General features: G+C 41.1%; 2 protein-coding genes across 2 annotated transcripts in view; both read left to right on the top strand.

Moving 5' to 3' along the window:
* Window positions 1–5,227, top strand: part of LOC307270300 (serine/threonine-protein kinase MARK1-like) — a 22,478-nt gene extending 17,251 nt beyond the window's left edge. Inside the window, exons 17-18 of the mRNA XM_080054191.1 lie at window positions 106–357; window positions 1,476–5,227. Coding sequence (XP_079910317.1) covers window positions 106–357; window positions 1,476–1,818 — 595 coding nt within the window. The 3' untranslated portion in view covers window positions 1,819–5,227. The remainder of the gene's footprint in view (window positions 1–105; window positions 358–1,475) is intronic.
* A 5,489-nt stretch (window positions 5,228–10,716) lies between these two features.
* The window catches only part of LOC307270297 (uncharacterized protein), a gene marked incomplete at its 5' end in the record, with an annotated part of 104,074 nt that continues 88,369 nt past the window's right edge, over window positions 10,717–26,421 (top strand). The window contains 9 exons of the mRNA XM_080054185.1: window positions 10,717–10,762; window positions 12,178–12,279; window positions 12,368–12,418; window positions 16,137–17,892; window positions 18,445–18,618; window positions 18,718–18,891; window positions 19,568–19,741; window positions 20,035–20,208; window positions 21,285–21,452. Of these exons, the coding sequence (XP_079910311.1) occupies window positions 10,717–10,762; window positions 12,178–12,279; window positions 12,368–12,418; window positions 16,137–17,892; window positions 18,445–18,618; window positions 18,718–18,891; window positions 19,568–19,741; window positions 20,035–20,208; window positions 21,285–21,452 (2,819 nt within the window). The remainder of the gene's footprint in view (window positions 10,763–12,177; window positions 12,280–12,367; window positions 12,419–16,136; window positions 17,893–18,444; window positions 18,619–18,717; window positions 18,892–19,567; window positions 19,742–20,034; window positions 20,209–21,284; window positions 21,453–26,421) is intronic.

The raw sequence follows: 26,421 nt of genomic DNA on the forward strand, positions 1-26,421 counted from the left end.
GTCTCTCTCTCTCTCTCAAGTCGATTCAATTCCATTCAAAATGGGCTTTATTGGCATAAAAGTTTAAAAACAAACAATCCTCTCTCCCCCCCCCCCCCCCCACAGCCCTCCCCGGCAGCAGCAGCAGCAGCAGCCCCCCTCCTCCCCCTCTGCCTACAGTGTCACCAGTAGTTCCACTCCGGAACGTTCTCGGTTCCCTCGCGGAACCCCGGGTCGCTCTACGTTCCACGGGGCTCAGCTGAGAGACAGACGCAGCGCCACCTACAACGGCCCGCCGGCTTCCCCCAACACCTCACTCCCCCGACAGGGAACATCAAGCTCACTCATAGGGAAACTCACATCCAAGTTTGCACGCAGGTAAGGAACACAAAGAGAGAGAGAGAGAGAGAGACACACACACGCATACGCGCATACGCAGAGCCATAAACAGACAGACAGACAGACACTCACTCACTCACTCACTCACTCACTCACTCACTCACTCACTCACTCACTCACTCAAGTTTGCATGCAGGTATGTACCACAGACAGGCAGGCAGGCAGGGTTAGGATTAGGCAGACAGACACACACACGCACGCATACGCACGCATACGCAGAGACACACACACGCGCACACACGCAGGCATATGCACAGACACGCACACAGACAGACACAGACAGACATACAGACAGATAGACAGACGGAGAGAGACAAAAAATGATTTGCTTTACTTGCTGCTTTTTATCTAGTAATTCCAAGTCATTAGTTAATGTTTCATTCTAAGAACAATAGTTTATTTATTTCTTTATTTCCTCCAGGAGTCTGTCCGGTGACCCTAAGGAGGATAATTTTTAAATATTCTGCGCCTTTTCTCACTTTTTGCGGCCAAAATATTGCCGGGAAAATAAAACTCTCAAAAAATCATTAGTAGTAAATAGTGAGTTTGGGAGAGAAAAAATATATATATATATATATATTTTTTTTTAAGCTTTCTCGTCGTTTCAAACAGTTTTTTCTTTGGCGTTTTATTTTATTTTACTCGTGACAAAAAATTACACAAATGACATTTCATCTAGTAATTCTAACTCATAGTTGATTTTTCATTCTAAGAACATGTTAAAGAAACAGATGGAACAGTAGAGCAGGATGGGTTGGACAATACTTTGATACAACAGAAGGAGGAGATGGGGGGCAACATAGAGTCCTTTAAGTTTACGGATGGCATACAGTCTTTGGTGGCTCCTTTTCTGAATGTCCTTTGTGTGCTGGTCGAAAGTGAGTTTATTGTCCAGTGTGAGTCCAAGGTATTTAAAGCTGTCGACTGTTTCTACTGTGTCATTGTTGATGAGAGTGGGGGGCTGGGCTGATGGGGTACCTATTGTTATTTCTTTTGTTTTGGCTACATTGAGATGGAGGAAGTTATGTGTGCATAGTTAATGTTTCATTCTAAGAACAGAGGACTTATATCTTTGTGTGTGGTGTGTTTTCCTCCAGGAGTCTGTCCGGGGACCCTAAGGAGGACTGCCGGGACTCGAAGCCTCGTTCGCTGCGCTTCACGTGGAGCATGAAGACCACCTCCTGCCTCGAGCCCGGCGAGATGATGAAGGAAATACGCAGAGTTCTCGACGCAAACAACTGTGACTACGAGCAACGGGAGCGCTACTCTCTCTTCTGTGTGCACGGGGACGCGCGGCAAGACTCCCTCGTTCAGTGGGAGATCGAGGTGTGCAAGCTACCGCGGCTATCGCTAAACGGCGTGCGCTTTAAAAGGATCTCCGGCACGTCCATAGCCTTCAAAAATATCGCGTCCAAAGTGGCCAACGAGCTCAGGCTGTGAATGTATTTCAAAAATCTCCAATCACGAATACAAAGAAACACCAACAATGCTCCTCCCTCTTCCCACTGGATTTTTTCTCATAACAGCACCACTGTTATAGTGACTGAGACACTGACTGCTGTATGAATGACTCTTCTTATTATACTCACTCACCTATTTAATGTTAGCACTAAATGTTGAAACCAAATATTTAAAAAAATGACGACGGTGTCCCATGCGGAGAGGATCAACAGACTCGCGAGCAGCACACACACACACACACACACACGCACAGGCGCACACACACACACACACACACACACACACACACACACATTGACGTTGTAGAGACAGGATCACTGTTTACGAGCACATCAGATGTTCCCAGAAACACAGGAGAAGAATTTATTTAAAGTCACTACGAGGAACTTTTAAATATTTCTGAAACAGTCTAATTTTTCCTTCTGATGATCATAAATTACATGTAACAGCAAACCAGACCATCAGTGCAGAGAATGCTATTTTGTCATGGGTATACGCTCACCCAGGAACAACAGCTGGCGTGGTAAAAACACTACCGCTTTTAGTCCAAAGGGGGCGCTAGAATTAACACAAACTGAAAGTTCCTCGGAGCAGCTTTAATATCATGTAAAGTAGAAACGTGGTGTGAAAGGGATTTCAGCTGATTTTCACAGATTCATCTCTGTCTAAGGGCGCTTTCACGTACACACACACACACCGATGCACAAACACAAAAACACACACACACACACACACACACACCGATGCACAAACACAAAAACACACACACACACACACACGCACACACAGACACGCACACAGACAGACAGTTCGTAACACAGGTCTCTAAGTCATTCAGTAATTGCCAGATCAAATTTGGAGTATCCCGCTCGTTTTTATTCCAATCAGGAGACGTAGTGCTATAAAGAGGCGGGTCTCTGTGCCCGTGAACGATGACTCGCTGCTCTCCATCGCGGCACTATCTGATGAAGACGGCTGTGTGTTCATGTGGTGGTGACGTAGCCTAGCCTCACCAGACCAACTTCATTTAATTTGTACAGACGGTCTGGAATCGCTCAATTGACAAACGTAAACTCACTTGAAGGCGGGTGTCTGTTGAAGTTTAAAACTATTGGATCTGCCCAGTGCCACTCTGGATCTGCCAACCAATCGCATAACGTTTGGTCGTGACGTCTACAGCTGGCGCACAACCTCAACGTCATTGTTCTCAGCCACTCCCTCTGTTCGCTGATTGGACCGGCAGAAATCTGAATCTAAATATACGGCAGACCCAGACTGACTACTGAAAGGGAGATGACGATTGAGTGGAAGTATGTTGGCGGGCGGTGCCAGGCTATCAGCAGTCTGCATGTATCACCAAAATATTTTGCCTTAACTTGAGCTCCCCGAAATTAGCCCAAATAAACACACACACACACACACACACACACACACACACACACACACACACACACAGTAACATTGTGTGTGTGTGTGTTTTTAAGTCCAGTTGCCTACAGTATAACCTTCTTAGATAACCCGGGACATGATGCCTTCTCCTCCATGAGAACACACACACACAGACAGACACACACAGACAGACACACACGCACACACACACACACACACACACACACACTCGCACACGCACAAGGAACTGAATATCATGTGTGAAAGCGCCTCAGCAGTCTGCATGTAGCATCCAAACATTTTGCCTTAACTCGATTGCTAACGGTTAGCTGGACTCTGGAGTGACGGTAAACTCTGCTCCACCTATGCAGCTCTTCAATAGATAGTCCATGTACATAACAGCTCAATAATACAGAGCATACGGAAAGTATTGACAGTGCTCCATTTTTTCCATATTTTGTTATGTTACAGCCTTGAATAACACTGGATTACATTTATTTTTTTACTCAAAATTCTACAAATAATACCCCATAATGACAACGTAAAGTCCTACTTCACCGGTGGGAATATGAAGGTGTATTGAACTCTGAGATCCTATGTAGTATAAATGTGCAAACATTTTAGAAATCGGTTCATCCGAGCCTGAGAAAAGGCAGAAAGAGTGTGTTATGGTCTCACTGTCTAACCCTGCATTTTCCCCATGCATGACATCACACATGGTAAAATGTAGGGTTAGGATTAACAGGACAGCTGGGCCAAGGGAAGACTGAGGAAAGACTGAGGGAAGAAAAACCTCATTCATTATATTGTTCATAAAATAGTGATTTTATAATGATAGAACGCTGGGTCCGTATGGGTGAAGTATTCCTTTAAATAAAAGTTTGTCTTTATGGGGGATTACGTGTAGAATTTTAAGAAAAATAAATAAATGTAACCCAGTGTTTTTCCAGGCTTGTAACATAATGAAATGTGTAAAAAAAAGTGAAGCTCTGTGAATACTTTCCGTATGCCCTGTACATGTACATAGTAACAATATTCATCCAACATGTATCTGCCCTTTGCTTTCTATGGAAGCCTATTGAGGCCACTAGGGAGGTAAAAGTAAATATATCAGTATCTCATTTCAATGTAATATGCATAATGTTATAACTTAAAGGTGCTACGAGGAACTTTTAAATATTTCTGAAACAGTCTCATTTTTCCTCTGATGATTATGAATTACATGTAGCAGCAAACCAGACCATTAGTGCAAAGAATGCTGATTTTTTTTCTTTGTCATAGGTAAGCTCACCCAGGAACAACAGCTGGCGTGTTAAAAACACTACCGTTTTTGTCCAAAGGGGGCGCTAGAATAAACACACACTGAAAGTTACTCGGAGCACCTTTAACTTGGTAGAAACCCATCAAGTTATAACTTAAAGGTGGAGTCAGTGATTTTGGAGAATGTTTGTTGACAAAATCACTTTGTCAAAATCAGTGAATATCTCCTCATGATATGCTACCTGTCTGTACTGTGTGTGGGTGTGTGCTGAAAAAAATCGAAGAGTTAATACACAGCGTAGGCTCTGTAAACGGGCATGTAGCCAGTGGGCCGGGCCCCCCTTTGTTTACATTTACCTTTGTTTACAGAGCCTCGGCTGTGGTTTAACACTAAATGTTTTTCAGCACACACACACACACACACACAGTACGGACAGGTAGCGGATATTGTGATTTTGTAAAAAAAAACCTTTCTCCAGAATCGCATACCCCACCTTTTAATAACTTAAATTGTTAAAATGTTCGGTCTTGGGTAGGACGGAATTTTAGTTGGCATAGAAATAGTAAATGGCCCATAACATGTATATTTATCCTTTTAACAAAACTATAATGAGATAATGAGATAATGACCTGTTTATATAATTTTATTTCCTTAGTGGCATCGATACGCTGACGTAAATTTGCAATTCATTTGAGATTTTTTTTGTTGCTGTTTTTTCTCAACTAATTCTTGACTTTTTACTTGTAATTCTGAGATTCTTTTACATTAAAAAAAAACCTGTTTAGTTTAAAAAGCTTTATTGTGTTTTGTGTTTGCGATATTGGGAGATACTTGACTTTTCAAATAACACAGACGGTAGTTCCTGTATGACGAAAATAGTCATAGCATGGGGCTGTTGTGGCGAAGTGTGTAAGGCGCTTGTTCACTGGGTTACAGGGTCGGTGGTTTGATCCCCCGTCTCCCCGCCACATGTACAAGTGTCCCTGGGCAAAGAGACACTGAACCCTGAACCCAACCCACTACATTTTCAGAGATTTCTTTTCCAGAAAATGTATTACTTTTATCTAAATTATATCAGTTTATTTCACATACAATGTAGGCCTAATATAGACTATATTCGAAACTTTGGAGGGTTTTTTTCACTTATAAAGTAACATAACACTCCCAGTTTGTTCCACTGTATTTGTTTTACTCTCTCTATCCCAGCAGCCAATTAAAAATGTCCACAGCTTGTTGCCAGGCAGAATAGGCCAGCCAAACGGGCCTGCAGCGACTCTGACAGTGCACGCGCGCTCCTTCACAATCATTCTAAAAACAAAAACCGTTAGATTCTTCAACGGAAGCCGGACTTCAGAGAGGAAAGCTGCTTTTTTTTGAGGTGAGTGTCTTAGGTGATAACTGTCACAGAGAGATGGCGAAATACATTATATGCTTTATGCTTTTTTTCGGTATTTTCCAAGTTTTTACCGTGACTTTTTTTGTTTTTCTTTTACGCTAACGTTGAGTAACCTCCGATGCGTGATTCTGTAATGTAAGCTAACTACCGAGAGTCAGAATGTTTTCACATCTAACTCGGTGAATTAAGAGTTTATTTCGACCGAAGCAGAGCTGGTGATGTTTTAATAACAGTAAAAACATTAACCAAGATGGTTTTGATGAGTTTTATTTAGTTTCTGTTAGCACCTGCGTGAATAGCATATCGGCGATCGCGACACGCTTAAGCTAGCTTTCGCTTGACAAGCGGAAAGTTAAGGTTAACCGAATTTAACGTGTTATTTTTTATTAATCCTAAATCATATCCTGGTAAATTGATGAGTAGGGGAGCCCGGGGCTGTTTGGCACACGGGGCAGGTTGGCACACACCTATTTTCTGGTCCTTGGAAGGTCACAGAAACAAAATTTTTACATCAAAATGTCTGTTTTCTTTACTTGCACTCATCTACTATGTTAAAACATGTAAAAGTAACAAACTTTTTTGGCGAGGGTAAAATTTCCGTTTTATAGTAGCGAAAGTAAAAAAGTGGTCTTTTGACTAAACATATAATAAAACTGTGAAAGTTGGAGATATTGTAAATGTGTTATAAATAGTTTATAAACATGAGAATCAGCTACATTTTAATGTAAGATTTCATAGTCTGTGATGAGGAATGCTAGTTGGCTTATACAATTCCATCTCAAATTTGGTTAAAATGTGAGCGGGGCTGGTTGGCCCACTGATTTGGGGGCTGGTTGGCACATGACAAAAACTGTAAAAAAATGATGGTAAGCCATGTAGGCTATTATATATGAAGGTATATTTGTTTCCTTATGTGTGTATAGGCTACAAGTCTGTCTGTGTGTGTTTTTGTTAATGTGTTTCGGGGATACTATGGCTTTTGTGGTTAATGTCCCTTTAAAAAATTGTGTGACCCCTGACCTCATACAAAATTGTTATTTCTGATTTGTAATCCTTAGGTAAAAATAGGCCTTAGTTTTAAAACCTTCTTGTTATTTTTATTACTAGGCCTATATATGTTTTTTTATTAATATTCCTACCCTATAAGGACAAAATTGCAATTTGAAATGTAATCGGAATTAATAATATTGTATAATATTTGTTAATAAATGCTAATCAAGTTAATATTTTCTAGCTTGACTGCTAGCGGTTGCTCATTTTACCTTTCACAAACACAGAAAGCACTCATAGTAGGTATATTATTGTATTTTGTTAATAAATAGACTTCTGACACATTAGGGCAAACAAACGAAACAATAGTCCTACTGATATGTTGCTTCAAATTGTTGTTTGGTTCTAAAATATGGGCTGATAATCTATTACATCTTCATGTTTACTGTTTATTGGTTAAATTAAATGATCAAACTTTTAATTTGGTTGTTTAATTCTTTTTAAGTGTCACATTTTAACAGTGTGCCAACCAGCCCCCTAACGTGTGCCAACCAGCCCCACGATGGGGCTGGTTGGCACACATGCGCAACATTGCTTTAATCATATACCATCTTATTTTGCAAAATATTTGTGAACAATTAAAACATAATCATGTATAGCTGAGACTTAAACCTTTCATATTCTGCTGGTTAGACTATTGAAATAAAAATTATGCCAGAGAAATACGGCAGTGAGTAAAAAGTGTGCCAACCAGCCCCGGGCTCCCCTATGGGGACATCTTCTGCTATCTGACTGAGAGACCACATGGTAAATTCTACTTAATTTCTGTTTACGTTAGCCGGTGTTATGTCGAAGCAATCAATCAAACTTTATTTATATAGCACTTTTCATACAAGAAAATGTAACACAAAGTGCTTAATGCAATCCCCCCTCCCACTACACACCCAGAGATATTCACACATGCAAAAACAATTCCCCCCCCCCCCCCCCCCACCCATTCATATCCAAAGCTATAACATTGTGACAAAGGCATTTTAATAAAAATAAGTATGTTATCAAATTTATTTTTCAAAAGTCTTAAAAATGCTAAGACATAGGGAATAGCATTTAATAAATTTTGTTCTGACGTGACAATGTAAAATCATAAAATAATGACTTCAATGACATCAAAATAATTGGTAGTAGTTTCATTTTTTTTTAACAATTTTTGACATAACACTGTTCAACACTGTTGAACGTCTAAATGATTATTTTAGAAATATGTGAAAGAACAACACAATTAAACAATGAAACTGACTCTTAAAACTGCTACATTCATGTTGTGAACACAAACAAAACTCTGAATTATATTTTTAATATTTAATATGATATTATTTTTAAGGAAAAAATACATTTAAATTTAAAAGTGTTGACAGCGATTCTGGAGAATTTGTTTTCAAAATCAGTTAATATCTCCTCATGATTTGCTACCTGTCTGTACTCTGTGTGCATGTTGCTTGCTATGGTGGGCCCCCTTTGTTTACATACCAGTTTACAGAGCCTAGGCTGTGTATTAACCCTTGTTTACAAGCCGCACACACAGTACGAACAGGTAGCATTATTGTCAGGAGATATTCACTGATTTTGACAAAGTGATTTAGTCAACAAACTTTCTCACTGACTTCACCTTGAACAGTTGTTTTTGTATCTCTCTTCTGATTGGTCTATTTCTGCGAAGGCACGATGTCATCGATGTCTCTGTTAGCCTCCAGTCTCGTCTCCATGGCGACCAGCAGTTTGACGGCGTCCACCGCCAGCTGCGTCAGCGACACCTCGCTCTCGCCGAAGCTCGCCGCGTTGCTCACACGCCACACCGCCGGGGACTCTGGGAAAATCACAAGGTAAGATTTTATTAAATACTTTACTTTTAGATATCTGTCCGCTGACATGTAAACAAAGGGGCCACTATAGTGAGCAAAATGCCCGTTTACAGAGTCCAGGCTGTGTATTTAGATCTGATTTTTTCTGATCTATACTGTTTCATTTGGCCTTCCTTTTTGCACTATTTAGAATGTATTTATTGTAAATATTACTTATTTCATCTTAGCTTGTTTTAATCTTTTGTCCTTATTGCAACCTTGAAATTATCAAATGTATTGTTTTCCTCTGAGTGCTTAGTATAGCACCAATTTCTGTCAAAATACATCTATTTATAATAATAATAATAATAATAATAATAATAATAATGCATTTTATTTATGGGCGCCTGTCAGGCCACTTAAAGATACCTAATTCATCATCCGCTTTTCTCTGTTTAGTTGTCAACCCTCCTGAAGTCCCGGATTATAAATTCACCACTAAAATCTGAATTTCCCACATTTATTTGAAACGGACTTCATTTTGTTTCCTGAGCCCTCAGAGATGTTTTGACTGATCTCCATGTGTTCACAGATATCAGCTTTTAACCTGGTGAGTACAATTTTATTATTTTTCATAGAAATATCTTTGTGTGTGTACTGTGTGAGAGGTCTGCTTTTTGGTCTGAATTTTGCGCCATGCACACGGGACCTGCAGCTTTTTGCAGCGCAGGTGGTTTATATATTATTGCAGTTTGGTTATAAACTGCAGGTATATAAGTAAGGCGTTTTCTTACTCGCACGTAACACAAAGACCGTTTTTCATTCACTCATCTCAGACAGAAATAATTTAATATTAATCTCTGCAGCTGTCCGGGGCTCATGCCTCAGCCGTGTCTCATGGCAACGCGACCTGAATTGTGTGATTTACAGTACGGTAGCCTCAGTAGCGGGCCGGTTTTGTGTCAGAAGGTTGCGGGAGAGGCCCGTTGAAGACAGACAAGGAGCGGGAGTGAGTTGGTGGGGGTAAATAAATCAGGCCCGTGCAGACCTCTATGCTGTGTTGTAGGCCAGGCCCTACATTACCTATTTAATAAATTCTTTGGCAGGAATAGAGTTTTGAACTGGGCTGAGTAGCACCTCCATCAATAGCAAAACAGTTCAACAACGTCAAACTTCACAGTATAATATCATTATAGATAGTTAAGGAATTGCAGTGATGTGTTTTATCAACACTAGCCCAGCAAAAACTATATCCCTGTGTCTGCCTCAGTTAACTGCACTACATCCATTTAACCAAAAGATGTCACTCACGTCCCATTAACTGTGTTCACTGGTTCTGTTAGAAGATATAACATGCAACAGTTGCTGCAAAGCCTCAACATTAATAACACATCAACAGTCATGATCACCTCTTTTATCAATACTATTTAACTTTTTCTGCTTTCTGTTTCCCCCTTAACTTCAATATTTATAAGAATCTTAAGCTCAATACTGATTTAAAGAGAACATTGTCCCACTGCTGTAGTGTTGATTTGGTGTGCAATTATTTTTAGGGTTATTCTTTAAAATAAAAAAATATAAAATTTTATTTAAATCAAAAAATGCAAAGGTAGTGGAGCTTTACTGTAGGGTGACCCACTCCTATGTAGATATGAAAGGACCATTCAAGAAATAGAATAATGTATTTCTAGTACTTTTATTTAACAATTATACACTAATTGAAACTACTTTCTGCACACTGCACCTTTAAACTGGATTAGAGCTACTGACGTAACTGGAGGCGTATCTACCTGTACATGCTGACGTGGAAGTCTGACAAAAATATGGGTGTTAACCAAAGCAGGTACATTTCCTACTGTCTCAGGGCGGCAAAGGACAGTTTTGGCAGCAGTTGAGATTGAAGAAAAGGAAAAGGCTTTTATTTCACATACTTCAAACGCTGAAGTTAAAACAACCGTGTGCGATGTTCTTTATTTCTGAAGTCGGAGGAGCTGGGTGAAAAAATGCAGAGTGCAGAATTGGACGACAGTTTACAGACATCACTGTGTGGTAAGACAGCAGTTTACTTTCCTCATTAAATGTCACAGATCTGATTAATTCACTATTTTCTGATCTGATTAAATAGTTAAGTGTTTGTTGCTGTAACTATGTAATCCTCTTCTGCTGCGTAGCACAATGTCAGCCCTGTTCAGACTATAATTAGTAACAAACCTGTTTAGCCCGGGGAGTGGAAACCAGACTAGCATGTATGTCAGTTTGATGACTTAGATGAGTAACGTGAGTTTTTTTTATCACCTTTTGTCACGAAAACGTGCAGGTTTTGTTCCTAGTCAATTTGATAGCGTTTCAATAATAATACAAAAATTATTTGTCTATTGTTTTTTTGTTTTTTTATAGATTATTTTTTGGCATTTTTTTTGCTTTACAGAGATTAAATTGGGCAGAGAGGGGAAGGACATGCAGAGAACGATCACGGGCCAGATTCAAACCCGTGGTGCTGCTTTGGAGGACTTATGCCTCGTTTCCACCGAGTAGAGCAGGTCGGGTCGGAGCGGCTCAGAGCGGGACAGCTCACTTTTAAGAATCTCGGTGGTGTTTCCACCGCCGACCCTACCCTTACTGGTAGGGCGGGGTTTAGGCTGGATTGGGGTAGCCGCCGCCACAATATGGGTCAAACTATCGGGCTGTGGAACAACTGTGGTCAAGCCAGCGGTCTCTCGTTTTTGCTTGGTCAAACCAGCCGCTTCTTTATTTATTCCCCCCGTGTTGTTGTGAGCGTAAACGCACAGAGACGGCTCGGTGCAACTGATAGAGACAGTGAGCGAACAGCGCTGCCCGCGGCAGCTAGGTGACATCGTAGCAGTGGGACACAGTGTAGCCAACTGATTAATTTAATGATGTGGAAAAACATCACACAATAAACAGTGCTGCGCTCACATTTTTTGCCAAAACACACTGACTCTTTTCTCTCTTGCCGAGGTGAATACAAACGGAGGAAATTATTCTTTTGACCAATCAATGCACGGCAGTGTGTAGCTCCACCTTTTTGGCACCCTTTCAGGCGGCTGGTACCCCAACGGAGGAGTAACGAAAATGGGAGCGGCTTAGAGCGGTTAGGCTCGCTTATATCCGTACCCTACCCAACTTTTGGCAAATGGAAAGTCAAAATAACCGTACCGAACTGCTAAGACCCGACCCGCTCTACTTGGTGGAACCGAGGCATTATGTATAACATGTTAGTCAGGTTCAAAAAGTAACCCTTCAACTTCCAGGACTAAAGCTGAAGTCTGTAGTGATTAGTGAAATTGAAATGTGTCCGTCTCATATGTCACATTTTACCAGAGTAAATTAACTTCCTGATCTTCCCTTTAGCTGATTTTGAACCCCATGAACACAGTTCAGGTGTTGATGGAATAAATCTGAGTTGTGAATATTTGTTCATGATGTTTTCTGTTTTCAATCAGCTGGAAGCTCGACAATCACCGCCCAGGATGCAAGTGTCATCATCGCACCTCAGTTAACAGATGTTCATGCGGCACGGGATATAAACTTCCACACCACATATGGTAAATGTTTACAAAAAAAATACATTATTTAATGTTTAATTATGTAATTTAATGTGTTGACTGATTTGGAATTTTTCAAATGTTTCAGTACATCCTCCTGCCAGGACAGACAAGACTAATGTTCCTCCCAAAACTGAAGGTACTGTGATGCTTAAATATATAAATAATGTGACATATCTTAAACGTATCAGTGTTTCCCCCAGCGCTTTATAGCTAAGGCGGCCGCCTTAGCAACGCCAGCCTCCCGCCTTGACTACCAACCGACCGACCCAAAAAAAAAAAAAAAAAAAAAAAAAATTAATTTAATTTAATTTTTTTTTTTTTTTTTTTTTTGTGCTGCACAATTAATGTACTAGCAAGCGCGATGTGTGTGTTGTGCATGGTCATAACTGCGCGAAAGGCCGCGATTTGCGGTAAAAAGCATGTGTCTCCAAGCGTTTCTCGATCAGCTGCTCTGTGTCTGCAGCTTTGCGCGCGCGACCGTACCGCACCACGCGCGACTACGGCATGCACGCGGGAGAGTTAAACGAGCAGAAGCAAACCGAGATTTAACTGGTGGCGATAATAAACGCAGTGCAGTTCTATGAGGATATTTAGCTGAACAGAAAGAAGTGCTCTGCAAAGCTAGAATAGTTTAAGACTCCACATCACTGTGGCAACACAACCTATCAGCGCAGAGAAAAGTTTGAAGAAGGGATGAGAGTGATGGCCCAGGCAAGTTTCAGTAAGTGTTTACTGAAGTGCCAAACTAGGCCTACTGTCTTTGAAATACATTTAGTCATTTTAAGGGGAAAACACATTGTAGGGGAAGGTGGGGTGATTTGTGCAACTTTTTACTCAAAGTGATTTTAAAGTGAGGCCTTGACAGTTATGTCTCCAACTCAAATATGTACATATATTTCAGGATGTTGTGCATCCCTGGCAATAAAAACTTTGGATCTGGAATAAACTGTTTAAGAAATATAGCTTTCGGAAAAAAAGTTGTCTTGTCGCACAAATCACCCCACTACGTGGGGTGATTTGTGCGTCATTGTGTCACAATGACAAAGTCACCATCATCATCTTTCTGGCCATCTGAACTCTCATCAGTGGTGTCGTTAAGTGGAATTGAGATGTCACTCTCTTCTGAGCTACTGTAGACAATCACTTTCTTTTGGTGACCAGCGTATACAGCCATGCCACTGGCACAACTCTCAGAAATGTACTTTGCACTAGTTGCTCCGTGCTTGTGGAACCAACTGCCACCTGACAAATGTGATTCCCCCTACATTTCTGCCTTTAAATCAAGGCTCAAAACCCATATGTACACCCTGGTGTTTCCTCCCCATTAACCTCTGCACTACTTACTTACCTCTGCACTACTATCTGTGTTTATGTGGATGTATGGGCTTTACGTCTTTTATTTTGGTTATTGTTATTTTACCTTCATTGTTTACCTACTGAATGCACTATGTACAGCACTTTGGGCAGTGCAAACTGTCATAAATGTGCTTTTATAAATACATTTTACTTACTTACTTACTTATAACTCACCCAGGCCCTTGCGCACAAATCACCCCATCCCCAGAATTTTGGATAATAGGCATGATGCAGCAATTTAGGGTTGACATTGTGCTAACTATATAGACTCAAAGTGTAGCATACCAAAGCACTAAAACATGTGTCAAATGTTTTCAAACGTGTCTATAATTGTTCAGACACAATAATCAAAAAACCTTGATCATGGAAATTTTACTTTGAAAGGCAAAACACAGTTTTTTGAGCTTAAATGTGCTTATATCTTATTCCTTGTGTCTTCCTTCTTTACAGGATGAGTCAAATGGATGGCTCTTCTTAAATATGTGGTCACATTTCCAATTTCTTCCACGGTTTTCTAGAAACAAGGGGTTTTGCAACTTCCAAAATGCACAAATCACCCCACCTTCCCCTATTTATTATTTAAAGTTATTTTTCAAACAGCATGCTAGTGTAGGCCAAGAAGATTTATTTTCTGAATTTTCAATGCTGCTTTATTTTTATGTTTTAAATTGGGAAATACATGTTCCAAAACGACCTCTGTGTATTTAAAAATAAATCAAGCAAGAAGGCTTAAAATAACCATTAATCGCACAACAGCCCCCATCCAAAAAGGAACTTTAAAAAGTTGTATTTGCACTTTGATGTGCATACACATGTTAAGTGTATGGTCCATTATTTATATTTAGTGTGTCTGTATAGTATTGCACCAAAACAGTAGAAGTTTTCTTGTGCTTTGTACTGTACGTTTACACATAATTTGTACCTGCACATAGCAAACAAAATTGCACAACTGTAAGGTCAGCGTCTGTTTTATTTTTGTATTCAAATAAACAGTTGTTTATTTCTTTACGGCGCATTGGCATCTTTGAGCAAAAGACCCCTAAAATTTTTGGCGCCGCGGCTCCCCTGACACGGGGCAGTGACCACCTTGACTAAGACATTTTCTGGGGGAAACACTGCGTATTATGTAGTTTTACACATTAAAGCCACTACGAGTAACATGGCACGTTGGCGTCCCCTTTGGACAAAAGCGGTAGTATTTTTACGACGCCCGCTGTCGCAAAGCTGTTTTCTAGCTCGTGCCAGGCGTGCGAGTGTGAACTGAGAAGGGCGCAATATAGTGCATGTCCGTGTGTTGAAAGTGTGAGGACTCTTTTCGGCTCCGTGAGAGTGGTTTTGACACTGCATCAACTAATGCCAGTCAGTGCTAACACACACCTGATTGCAATGAGTTGATGAGTTGATTTCAGCAGCTGAAAGATTACGTGTCCTCACAGAAAGCGAATGAACGAGGGACGGCAGTTAGTATGGATCACGATGAGGTAATGTGTTTGTGTTGTTGATGTAAATAATGACTATTTCAGTCTAGTTTCGCTCTTGTGAAATTGTATACACGTTGCTTGGCAACGCCCTCGTCCCGCCCGTAGCCTTTATCACTCTCCCTTTTAGCTTTTCTTCATTGCATTCTCTTTTTTTTCTTTGATGGTTCAGCCCCGTTATCAGTCATTATGACGACAAATAACTGTCTCAAACAAGGCTCCCGCTCCCCTTCCCTCACCTGGAGGGATAGGCTTCTCAAATCGCATGTCTGCTCCACACTGAAATCTGCGACCAATACGGATATGTGACCATAGAGCATGCACGCGTGAACCGAAAATCGGACTGGGTGTGCGACCAGACCAAAAGCAGTAATAAAAACTATATAAAAACGTCTTTCTTTGCACTAGAGCTGCAACGATTAATCGACGAATCGATTATTAATCGCTTATTAAAATATTCGCCAACTATTTTGATAATCGATTAATCGTTTCAAGTAATTTTTTAATACAATTTTTCCAAATTCTCTGATTTCAGCTTCTCAAATGTGAATATTTTCTGGTTTCTTTAATCCTATTATGACAGTAAACTGAAATATCTTTGTGTTTTGGACATAACAATACATTTGAGGACGTCAACATGGGCTTTGGAAAATGTATCAACATTTTTCACCATTTTCTGACATTTTACGGACCAAAACACTATTCGATTAATAATCGATTAATCGAGAAAATAATCGACAGATTAATCGATTATCAAAATAATCGTTAGTTGCAGCCCTACTTTGCACTGATGGTCTCGTTTGCTGTTAAAGGTTATGTATGATTATCAGAGGAAACATGAGGCTGTTTAAAAGATATTTAAATGTTACTCGTAGCCGCTTTAAGTCCTTTTGCGTCAGGTAAGGCACGCTGACATTTTTTTCCAAAAACCTAGCGCACATTCATATAGTATTTGATCAGTTGGAAGACTACAAGAACATGAATGATATTCGTCTAACCAATATTTTCTTCATCTTTCAGGAAACATCCCAAGGTGCCAGGCTGAACTAAAATCTTACCTTGAAAATGAAACAAATGAACTGTTTCAAGGAGCAAAGGCATCATCAACTCCTTTAGACAACATCTATACAGAGCTTTACATTACAGAAGGAGGCAGCGGAGAGGTTAATAGTGAACACGAAGTGATTGAATTAGAATGTAAAAGGTGTCCGAGTGAGGAAAAGAAAATCTACCTCAATGACATTTTTAGTCCTTTATCAAACAATAAAAACTCTCCCAAGAGAGTTCTCACAAAAGGAATTGCTGGCATTGGAAAAACTGTCGCTGTGCAGAAATTCACTCACGACTGGGCAACAGGAAAAGCCAACCAAACCTTTCAGTTCATATTTCCATTCACATTCAGAGAATTGAATTTAATTAAGGATGAGAGTTGGAGCCTTCAAAGTTTAATACAATACTATTTTGAAGAAGTGAAGAATTTGGAAACTTCAGACTACAGCAGTTCAAGTGTTTTATTCATCTTTGACGGCCTTGACGAAAGCAAAATTCCTCTGGACTTTAAGAAAAAAGAGTTGTGCCGCAGTGTTACCAAGACTACAACTCTAGATGTCCTACTAACCAACTTGATTAAGGGGAAACTGCTGCCCAAAGCTTCAGTTTGGATCACAAGTAGACCTGCCGCAGCCACTAAGATTCCTCCTGAGTTCATCCACAGGGTGACCGAGGTGCGAGGCTTTAATGATGAGCAGAAGGAGGAGTACTTTCAGAAGGAAGTTAAGGAAGAGGATATGGCTCAGAAGATTCTCGGTCATCTTCAGTCAAAGCTGCTAAGAAGTCTGTTCATCATGTGCCACATCCCATTGTTCTGTGAGATTGCCGCCACGGTTCTCATGAGTCTCTTAAGAGAAACTCCAGAACGTGAGTTGCCCAAGACTCTGACTGAAATGTACACACACTTCCTGATCATCCAGACAAAGTGGAAACACAAGAAGGATTATCAGGTAGATGAAACAGACAAAGACTTGATCATGAAACTGGGAAAGCTGGCATTTGAACAGCTACAGAAGGGCAACATGATTTTCTATGAAGAAGACTTGAGAAATTGTCAAATAGATCTTAAACAAGCTGCAGAGTATTCAGGAGTTTGCACAAAGATCTTAAGAAGAGAATCTGGTCTTCACCAAAGAGAGGTCTACTCTTTCATACATCTAACTGTTCAGGAGTTTCTTGCTGCTCTGTATGTGTTAGAGACCTTCTTAGACAGCGGAGAAAATCTGCTCACCAGCCAGAGAGTGTTGCGAAAGAGAAAAGGAGAAATTCACATCCATTTCCTCCACCAGAGCGCTGTAGATAAAGCTTTGGTCGACGATTATGGACAGTGGGACTTGTTCCTGCGCTTCCTGCTCGGTCTGTCGCAGGATAAAAACCAGGAGCTTCTTCAGAAGGAATTACATTTTAAAAGTAGACGTCCGCAGAACAACCAGAAGACAATCAATTACATTCATGAGAAAATCCAGCAACTGTCCGACACTGACAGGAGTGTCAATCTGTTCCACTGTCTAAATGAGTTGGGTGACCAGTCTCTGGTAGAGCAAGTCCTAACGAACATGAGCTCAGGAGATGTGAGTAAAATCTCACCTTCACATTGGTCAGCTCTGGCTTTTGCGCTGCTCGTGTCCAATGAAGACCTGGATGTCTTTGACCTGAAGAAATACCATAACTCAGGTGTAGTTCTTGAAAGGCTGCTGCCTGTGCTCAAAGCATCAAAGATAGCTCTGTAAGTATTTAAACTATATATAAAAAAAAGTTTAAAGAGCACCTATTCAGCTTTTTCTTCTTTTCTGACCTATGAATGCTGTTATAATGTTATACAGTCATGGTACATGATACCAAAGTGTCAGATAATGACATACATGCATTTAAGACAAATTCCCTGTTTACTCGGGCGACTGTGGCTCAGGTGGGAGAGCGGGTCGGCTGATGATCAAAGGGTTGGAGGTTCGATCCCCGCCCTGCCACCTGTGTCATAGTTGTTGTGTCCTTGGGCAAGGCACTTCACCCACCTTGCCTCGTGTGAATGTCGATAGTTAGCCTGCTATCGGTGTGTGAATGGTAACGTGGGAAAGGAAAACAGGTCTCCCTTGCAAAAGAGTCTTCGGCCTCAATGGGATTTACCTGTAGAAATAAAGGTAGAGACTCTCTGGGGTGGTTGCAAGTGGCTGTGCCTCAACACTCCGATGCCGTTCACGCAGCCTAGTTTCCGGATTTTATCTATGTAGATAAAGCGGATTTTTGCTAATTTTAACTTTACCATTGTTTTCAATTTTAGGCTAAGTGACTGTCGACTCACTAACAGATCTTACAAGCATATTTCATCAGCTCTTTGCTTTAAGTCTTCTCGTCTGGAGGAGTTAGACCTAAGCGAAAGTAAATTGCGGGACTCTGGAGTGAAGTTGGTCGCTGATGGCCTAAAAAGTGTCAACTGCAAGCTTCAGAAACTCAGGTAAGAACATATAGATGCACAGTATTTGTGTTAAGGACTTTGACATTTAAAATTGGAATTTGGAAATTGGAAACGAGTTAAACCTGTTTTCTTCAACAGACTGGTTAAATGTCAGTTTACAGACAGTGGCTGTGCTGCACTGGTTTCCAGTCTGAAGTCAAACCCCGCTCACATGAGGGTTCTGGATCTGACAGAAAATTACTTTGGAGATGATGGTGTCAGAAACCTTTCTGAGTTCTTGGCAGAGCCACTTTGTCGACTGGAGACACTGATGTGAGTATTGTGGCCGTTATCACACTCTGAAAAGTGAAGAAGATGCTGCCCTGCAACACACCTGCCACACATTCAGGTGTGGAGTAATTTGGTCAGGACAGTTTTTAATGTGTTGGTTTCAAATTACATCAGAGTTATCTCGTCTCATTCCTGTCTCAGATGTCTTATCATCTCAGCCCCTGGGTCAGAGGTCAGGGTCTGTAGCTGCTACTACATGTTACCACCTAAAGTTAGACCTGTTTTCTCCAACAGACTGGCTGACTGTCGGATTACAAACAGTGGCTGTGCTGCACTGGCTTCCAGTCTGAAGTCAAACCCCGCTCACATGAGGGTTTTGGATCTGACAAGAAATGTCTGCACAGATGATGGTGTTGAAAACCTTTCTGAGTTCTTGGCAGAGCCACTTTGTCAACTGGAGAAACTGAGGTGAGTATTGTGGCCATAAAAAGTGAAGAAGATGCTGCCCTGCAACACACCTGTCACACATTGAGTTGTGCAGAGACAGACATGAAATATATGTCAGGTGTACAAAGAGACAGACAATGTCGCTTAGCCCACCACCAAATCATCATTACTACAAAACAGATCAATAGAAATATCACAAAGGATTACAAGTATTAACAAAACAATGTAACCACATGTAACCACCTAAAGTTAAACCTGTTTCCTCCAACAGACTGGCTGACTGTCTGTTTAGAGAGAGTGGCTGTGCTGCACTGGCTTCCAGTCTGAAGTCAAACCCCGCTCACATGAGGGCTCTGGATCTGTCAGGAAATCTCTTCAGAGATGATGGTGCTGAAAACCTTTCTGAGTTCTTGGCAGACTCACTATGTCGACTGGAGACACTGATGTGAGTATTGTGGCCGTTATCACACTCTGAATAGTGTAGAGGATACTGCCCTGCAACACTCCTGTCACACATTGTGAAAGAGATGCTGCCCTGCGACACACATTCTGATAGCGTTTAAAAGCAGTAGACATTTTAAATACGTAGTTTATAACCAGTGTTGGGAACATTACTTTAAAAAAGTAATTAGTTATAGTTGCTCATTACTTGTTCCAAAAAGTAACTGAGTTAGTAATTGAATTAACATAAATAAATCGCTTACTTCATCTTTAAGGTAAACCTGTTTTCTTCAACAGACTGGCTGACTGTGGGTTTAGAGAGAGAGGCTGTGCTGCACTGACGTCCAGTCTGAAGTCAAACCCCGCTCACATGAGGGTTCTGGATCTGACAGCAAATGACTTCGGAGATAATGGTGTCAGAAACCTTTCAGAGTTCTTGGCAGAGCCACTTTGTCGACTGGAGACACTGAAGTGAGTATTGTGGCAATTATCACATTCTGAAAAGATGCTGCCCTGCAACACAGGTGTGCAGAGACAGTTTACATGTACTAAAGGCATGACTTCAAACTAAAAGTCGCCTATTTAGCTTTTATAAGCAGTTGACATTTTAAACACATGGTATGTTTTAAGTACACACCACAATGAAGCCCATTTAGTGACAGTAAATACATAGTTTATAACACACTACAATGAAGTGTTTCTATATTGTCATTCACATCTACTGTACAGCAGCCTCCACATGATGATGGGTTTTAGCTAATGAAGTCAGTAATAAACATTAACTATGCTTAAACTGCATTATGTGTTCTCTTTGTACTGCCTAAACTAAAAAAATATCAGCCACTTGGTCAGAGGTCAGGGTTTGTATCTGCTACTACGTGTTAAGGCCAGGACACACCGGCCCGATAATCGGCCATCGGACATGGTCGGAGAGTGGAGGGGGCGGGGACACAAATCTGTTTGGTGTGTTCGGTGACGTCGGCCGTCGTAGATGTCGTCGGGCTTCTTTTCAGCCGATTGAACATGTTCAGTCGGCGTCGGGCAGACTTTCAGTCGGAGCAATTTGACTGGTGGAGGGCTAGCGAATCAGGGAAGCCCGGAAGTGAGGCGGGTAGCACAAACAGCTGACAACAGTATCGCATCGCTAGCCATTGTTTTAATGTGTTTGTTCAGCAAGTACTCACATGCATCAACCCTTGACTGCTCGACACCGTGCTCGACACTCTCTGCTAAAAATGGTGCTCTTTATGGTCCATAGATATGTTTATGTTCTAGACAGCTGTCCCATCATTTCCGGCTTCCGTATTTTTTTGGGCCACAATACAGATTAGCGCCGCCTGCTGTTATGGAGACATTACGTCCCGCGCAAGCGCAGAGCATACGGAAAGTCAGTAGTCGGCTCGGTGTGTTCTTGGCACTTTTTTGGCCGCGACGGGCAGACTGGAGCTGCCTGAAACGGCAGACTTCATTTTCGTGCGACCGTCGGTAGTCGGACCGGTGTGTCCTGGCCTTTACCAGCTATAAGTTAACCCTGTTTTCTCCAACAGACTGGAATACTGTGGGTTTGCAGAGAGTGGCTGTGCTGCACTGGCTTCCAGTCTGAAGTCAAATCCCACTCACATGAGGGTTCTGGATCTGACAGGAAATATCATAGGAGGCGATGGTGTCAGAAACCTTTCTGAATTCTTGTCAGTTTGTCAACTGGAGACACTGAGGTGAGTATTGTGGCCATTATTACACTCTGAATAGTGTAGAAGATGCTGCCCTGCAACACACCTACATAAAGGGACAAGTACCGATAAATGTATTTTTTTATGTTTTTTGTTATAATAACTTACTCTACTGCATTGCTTCATTTAGGTCGTTAAATAAAACTTAGAAACCTATATTAAACTATTAGGGGTGTGACGAAATATCGTGGCAAGGAATGTTGCGATAGTGAAACATCTCAATATCTCTCATAGAAGTTAAAAATTGTCTGACGATAGCGTGTCACGGAGGCTATGCCATATTATTTATTTTTTACATTCTATGAACTTTTTACAACATTTTAACACTCTGCGCTCCGCTCCAATCAGCGTTAAGATTGCCCGAATGAATCTCGAAGTGTGTCAGTTGTTTTTCGGTGTAGGTGGCAATCATGTCCCTGTTTGTGCTCAATGGAGAGTAGAGCCGGTATTCAATCGCATGTGTCAAGTCCGAGTTAATGTAACCGCTCGTCAAGCAGAAGTCTCTTAGTCAAGGTCAGCGTCGTGAGTATGTTCCATGGGGAGTGTCCCTCCGAGTTGCCGGTCTCGTAGGAGCTAAGACCAAGCTGCTAATCAGACTGACAAGCCACTTTTTGTGTGCTTTTGTTAAACGTCGAGCAGACGCTGTTATAGTTAGTCTTATTTACACACACATTCATTGTACATATTGCTTTTGTGTTTTGTTGAATCCAACATCTACTGGCCATTACAGGAACTGCATCTTAAGACACTTCAGTGTTGGGTCTGTTCATGTATCAAGTTTAAATTAAAAAAATAACCTTGTTATCTCGTCTCATCCACAAACCAGATGTTTATAAATCTCAGCCACTGGGTCAGAGGTCAGAGTCTGTAGCTGCTTGTTTCCACCTATAAGTTAAACCTGTTTTCTCCAACAGACTGGCTCTCTGTGGGTTTACAGTGAGAGGCTGTTCTGCACTGGTTTCCAGTCTGAAGTCAAACCCCACTCACATGAGGGTTCTTGATCTTTCACAAAATGACTTCAGAGATGTTGATGTCAAAAACCTTTCTGAGTTCTTGGCAGAGCCACTTTGTCAACTGGAGACTCTGAGGTGAGTATTGTGGCAATTATCACATTCTGAAAAGTGTTGAAGATACTGCCCTGCAACAGCCCTGCAACACACCTGTCTCACATCGTTATTGCTAACTGGGAACTCCTGGGCCCGGTGCTCAGAGTATAAAGCCCTGGCTTACTAACAGTCTTTCTCCTTCTCGCCTCTCTTGCAGGTCCTGGTTTAGTAATGTTGTTGCTTTAGTTTCTTTATTTATTACCTTTTGGTTAACTGCACCTTACAACACATACACACACACCATCTCCCCTTACATGCACACTCTACACTACTGATTCTACTGACCTCTAGTGTTGTTTTTGGCGGCCTGTTTTAAGTTTAGTTTTAGTCTTGTCTTTGTGTCAAACTGTCATTTTAGTTTTTATTAGTCTTAGTCACGTTTAAACTCTTTTTAGTCTAGTCAAGTTTCAGTTGACTAAAAGTCTTGAGCATTTCAGTCTTCTCTTAGTCAGAATTATCTGGGACTATGTTCGTCTATTCTTAGTCAACTAAAACTGATGACATTTAAGTCTAGTCTTAGTCAATGACATTTGTATTTTAGTGTTTTTAGTAATGCAATTATATTTAATTCAGTTAATATAGTACAAGTACCTAGTATAGTACAGACAAAATCAAAATGTTCTTTAGGTCCCCCATTTCACAAGTCAAACAAGGTTATCTTATCTTATTATATTATTTTTACCTTATAGACTCAACTCAAGAATACATGCAATTCCAGACACGGAAGACGCTCTGATTGAATTTATTTTTTTCATATTTATTTGAGCTACCAAACATGTAAGAATGCCGGATTCCTCAATCTGCACAGCAATCTGGTGGAACTCGGACAGCTTCTCTTTGTGTTTAAAAAATCTCCTGTCTAATGAGATACATTTATATAAAATTAATAGGCCTAAATAAAATAGCTTCAAATGACAATGCCAGAAAAAAATTTACATTACATTCAAGTTAAATTAAGAGAAACAAGGTTCTTGAATGCTAGAGCTACAATAACATAATAACAAAGTGCAAATAAAATGTTTGTGTATGACTTGTATTGCTTGTAAACTGAAGCCAGATTTTGGATTACAAGATATAACACAAATGGTTTGAACCATGCGATTGGAAGCACAGACTGCATACAGTGGAATTCGTTGACTAGAGAACTTATTGCATGGCACTTTGAAAATCCTATGTAAATCACGGCATTCTACAGGTCTATTATTTCCAGCAAGACGGACCGCTGTCAAGGGTATAATGACCGTTGCTAAGGACCTACGTCATAGTTTTGATGGATAGACGTCCACAAACAGGGCTACTACTCGTTCAGAAAACAATGGAATACTTTTTCAACATGACTTTGCATGTATCTGGAGAACAGGGAACACAGGAGTCATGGTTAATATCCGACAGGAATCCAGTAAAGACGACGTGAGTACGTTTGGCCGCATATTGACAGTTCGCCTATACAGTAACTTCAGGCTGCAGCCCGCAATGTAAATGTTCGGCAGTCATTTTCTCCGTGAATTGTGTTATTGATTTTGGGGGATAATGCTCTGTTAGCTAGATAGAGCTTGAGTCTTGAATTGTGTTAGCAAAACAGTAGCTCTGTAGCTAACAGCTGAGCTGGAGCCTTCAGTCAGCTGAAGCAGACAGTCTAGCGGGGCAAGCAGACTATTCCCCCGTTACTAGGTCGTATCCTTGGTCGTTCCCATTTACTGGTGTATTAAACTATGTTTTCATTACATAAGATGTCCGTCGGGCTCCTGCTTCAGCTTGTCGGTCTTTATTTCTAGCAAGTGACCCGTTCGCTATACTTTATCCCTTACATAACAGATAGGCTACTGATTTATGTCCACTACTGAACCAAATGCCAAGCAACAACTGTAAACTTCTGGATGTGTTATTTTAAGACTGGTTTCTTTATATGTCCATGTTTGTCACACATACCAAAAAAAACATCGCTCCCTTTTTTTGTGCCAGACTGAACTTTGTTTCTTAAGTAGTCGTTAAAGTTAACCCACCGCAGCAGCTGCATCTTCCATATTGCCGCGAGTGGGGATTGAGGGAGTAACGTCGCCTGCTAACTTCCTGCTATTTCAAAATAAAAGCCGACTCATGTTTGTCTAGTTAAATGCTCATGTTAAGCCAGTGAAATGCTTTTAATCTGAAGCCGTAGCCTGTTTGCAGCCCCGAGACTCGGGAAACAGAAATATTGCAAAAATAATAATAATGGCGAGACAAAATAGCCTTATAACTCTTTGTGTCTTCTTGTTTTTGTCAATGAACATGAAGAGATATTTTAGCAGAGTTTTTGTAAACCACATTTAGTCCCGTTTTTATTCGTCAACAATAGAGCATTATATATTTGATTATAGTCTTTGTCACATAACCACCATTTACGTTGCGTCTCGTCTCGTTTCTGTCACGTGATTAAAGCTGCGAACACAGTCCGTGTGGAATTCCAATATAGTACAGGGAGGCACCGGTGTTGTCCTCCGCCAGACCCGGCACACTTTCACTTTCAGGTAGGCTGATGTCTGCCTTTATTTTTGCCGCTGAGCACACACTGCTGTGTTAATGTGTTTAGTATGTTGCTGAATTGCTGTTAATGTGTGTGTATTTGCGATCGGGGTGCGTCTTCATGCTGTTTTAATGTTTTTTGTGACATGACTGCCGCTGGTTACACAGTGTAGGCCTACCTACATCTGTATTTTTTTGGCACAGCTGGACCATGTTATTGTTGTTGTTGCACCATAAGTGTGACGGGTCTGATCTCGGCGTCGGCGTCAGGAATATATGGCCCAATATGATCAAGCAGCGAGCCTCTTGCGTTCACGCGGTTAACCGCCGCCTTCGACGAGGCGGCCTGCGGCTGCGGTGAATATGGCCCAATATGACCAAGCGGCGAGCCTCCTGCGTTCACGCGGCCAACCGCCGCAGGGGGCCAGTGCGGTGTGTTCCCAGTTTAAGCTTCGTTGACAACGATATTTTCTCATACATTTCGTTGACAAAAACAACACTATTGACCTCCACACTTCATTTCCTTAGAGTTTTCTGTTACTGTGGTTTTAACAATGATTTTCTCTTTCAGGTTGTCAGGCTGCACAAACATAAGCTGTAAGTTTCTGGCCTCGGCTCTGAGGAGGAACCCCTCAGCCCTCACAGAGCTGGAGCTGAATCGGAGTGAGCTAGGAAAAAGAGGTCTGAAGCTGCTGACTGATCTGAAGGAGGACCCCCGTTACAAACTGCAGAAACTGGCGGTGTTTTTGGACTCTGGTGCAGAACAAAGACTCCGCCAGTCCAGTGGTGTCCAGTGGTGGTCCAATTGAAGACTGATTTTGACTCATTTAGTGTGAAAGCAAATGGACCACTGGATTAATATGCAGGACTTTGTCTTATATTTTAAACTACTAATAAGTGTGAAACAGAGCTTTTTACTTTTCAAGTTGAACACACACAGTCACGTTGTTTTCGTATCGCCATTTTAAACATTGTTATTAAACAAATACCAATGAGGTTTTAATGTAAATAATTGATAGGCACAGGTATTATGGCCTCTTTAATCTTCTGTAGATTAACCAAATGTAATGTGCGATATTCAATTCATGCTTTTGAAATCATGTCTTTATTCTTCAGCAACATGAAGGAAATTCACTGTAAATAATTTGATATTCAGGGTTTTTCCTGGCTAAGAGCGCTATAAAGAGGGGGGTCTCTGTGCCCGTGAACGATGACTCGCTGCTCTCCATCGCGGCACTATCTGATGAACACGGCTGTGTGTTCATGTGGTGGTAACGTAGCTTAGCCTCACCAGACCAACTTCATTTCATTTGTACAGAAGGTCTGGAATCGCTCAATTGACAAAC

This window comes from Ammodytes marinus (genome assembly GCF_949987685.1).
Source record: "Ammodytes marinus genome assembly, contig: scaffold_60, whole genome shotgun sequence".
NCBI lineage: Eukaryota > Metazoa > Chordata > Actinopteri > Uranoscopiformes > Ammodytidae > Ammodytes > Ammodytes marinus.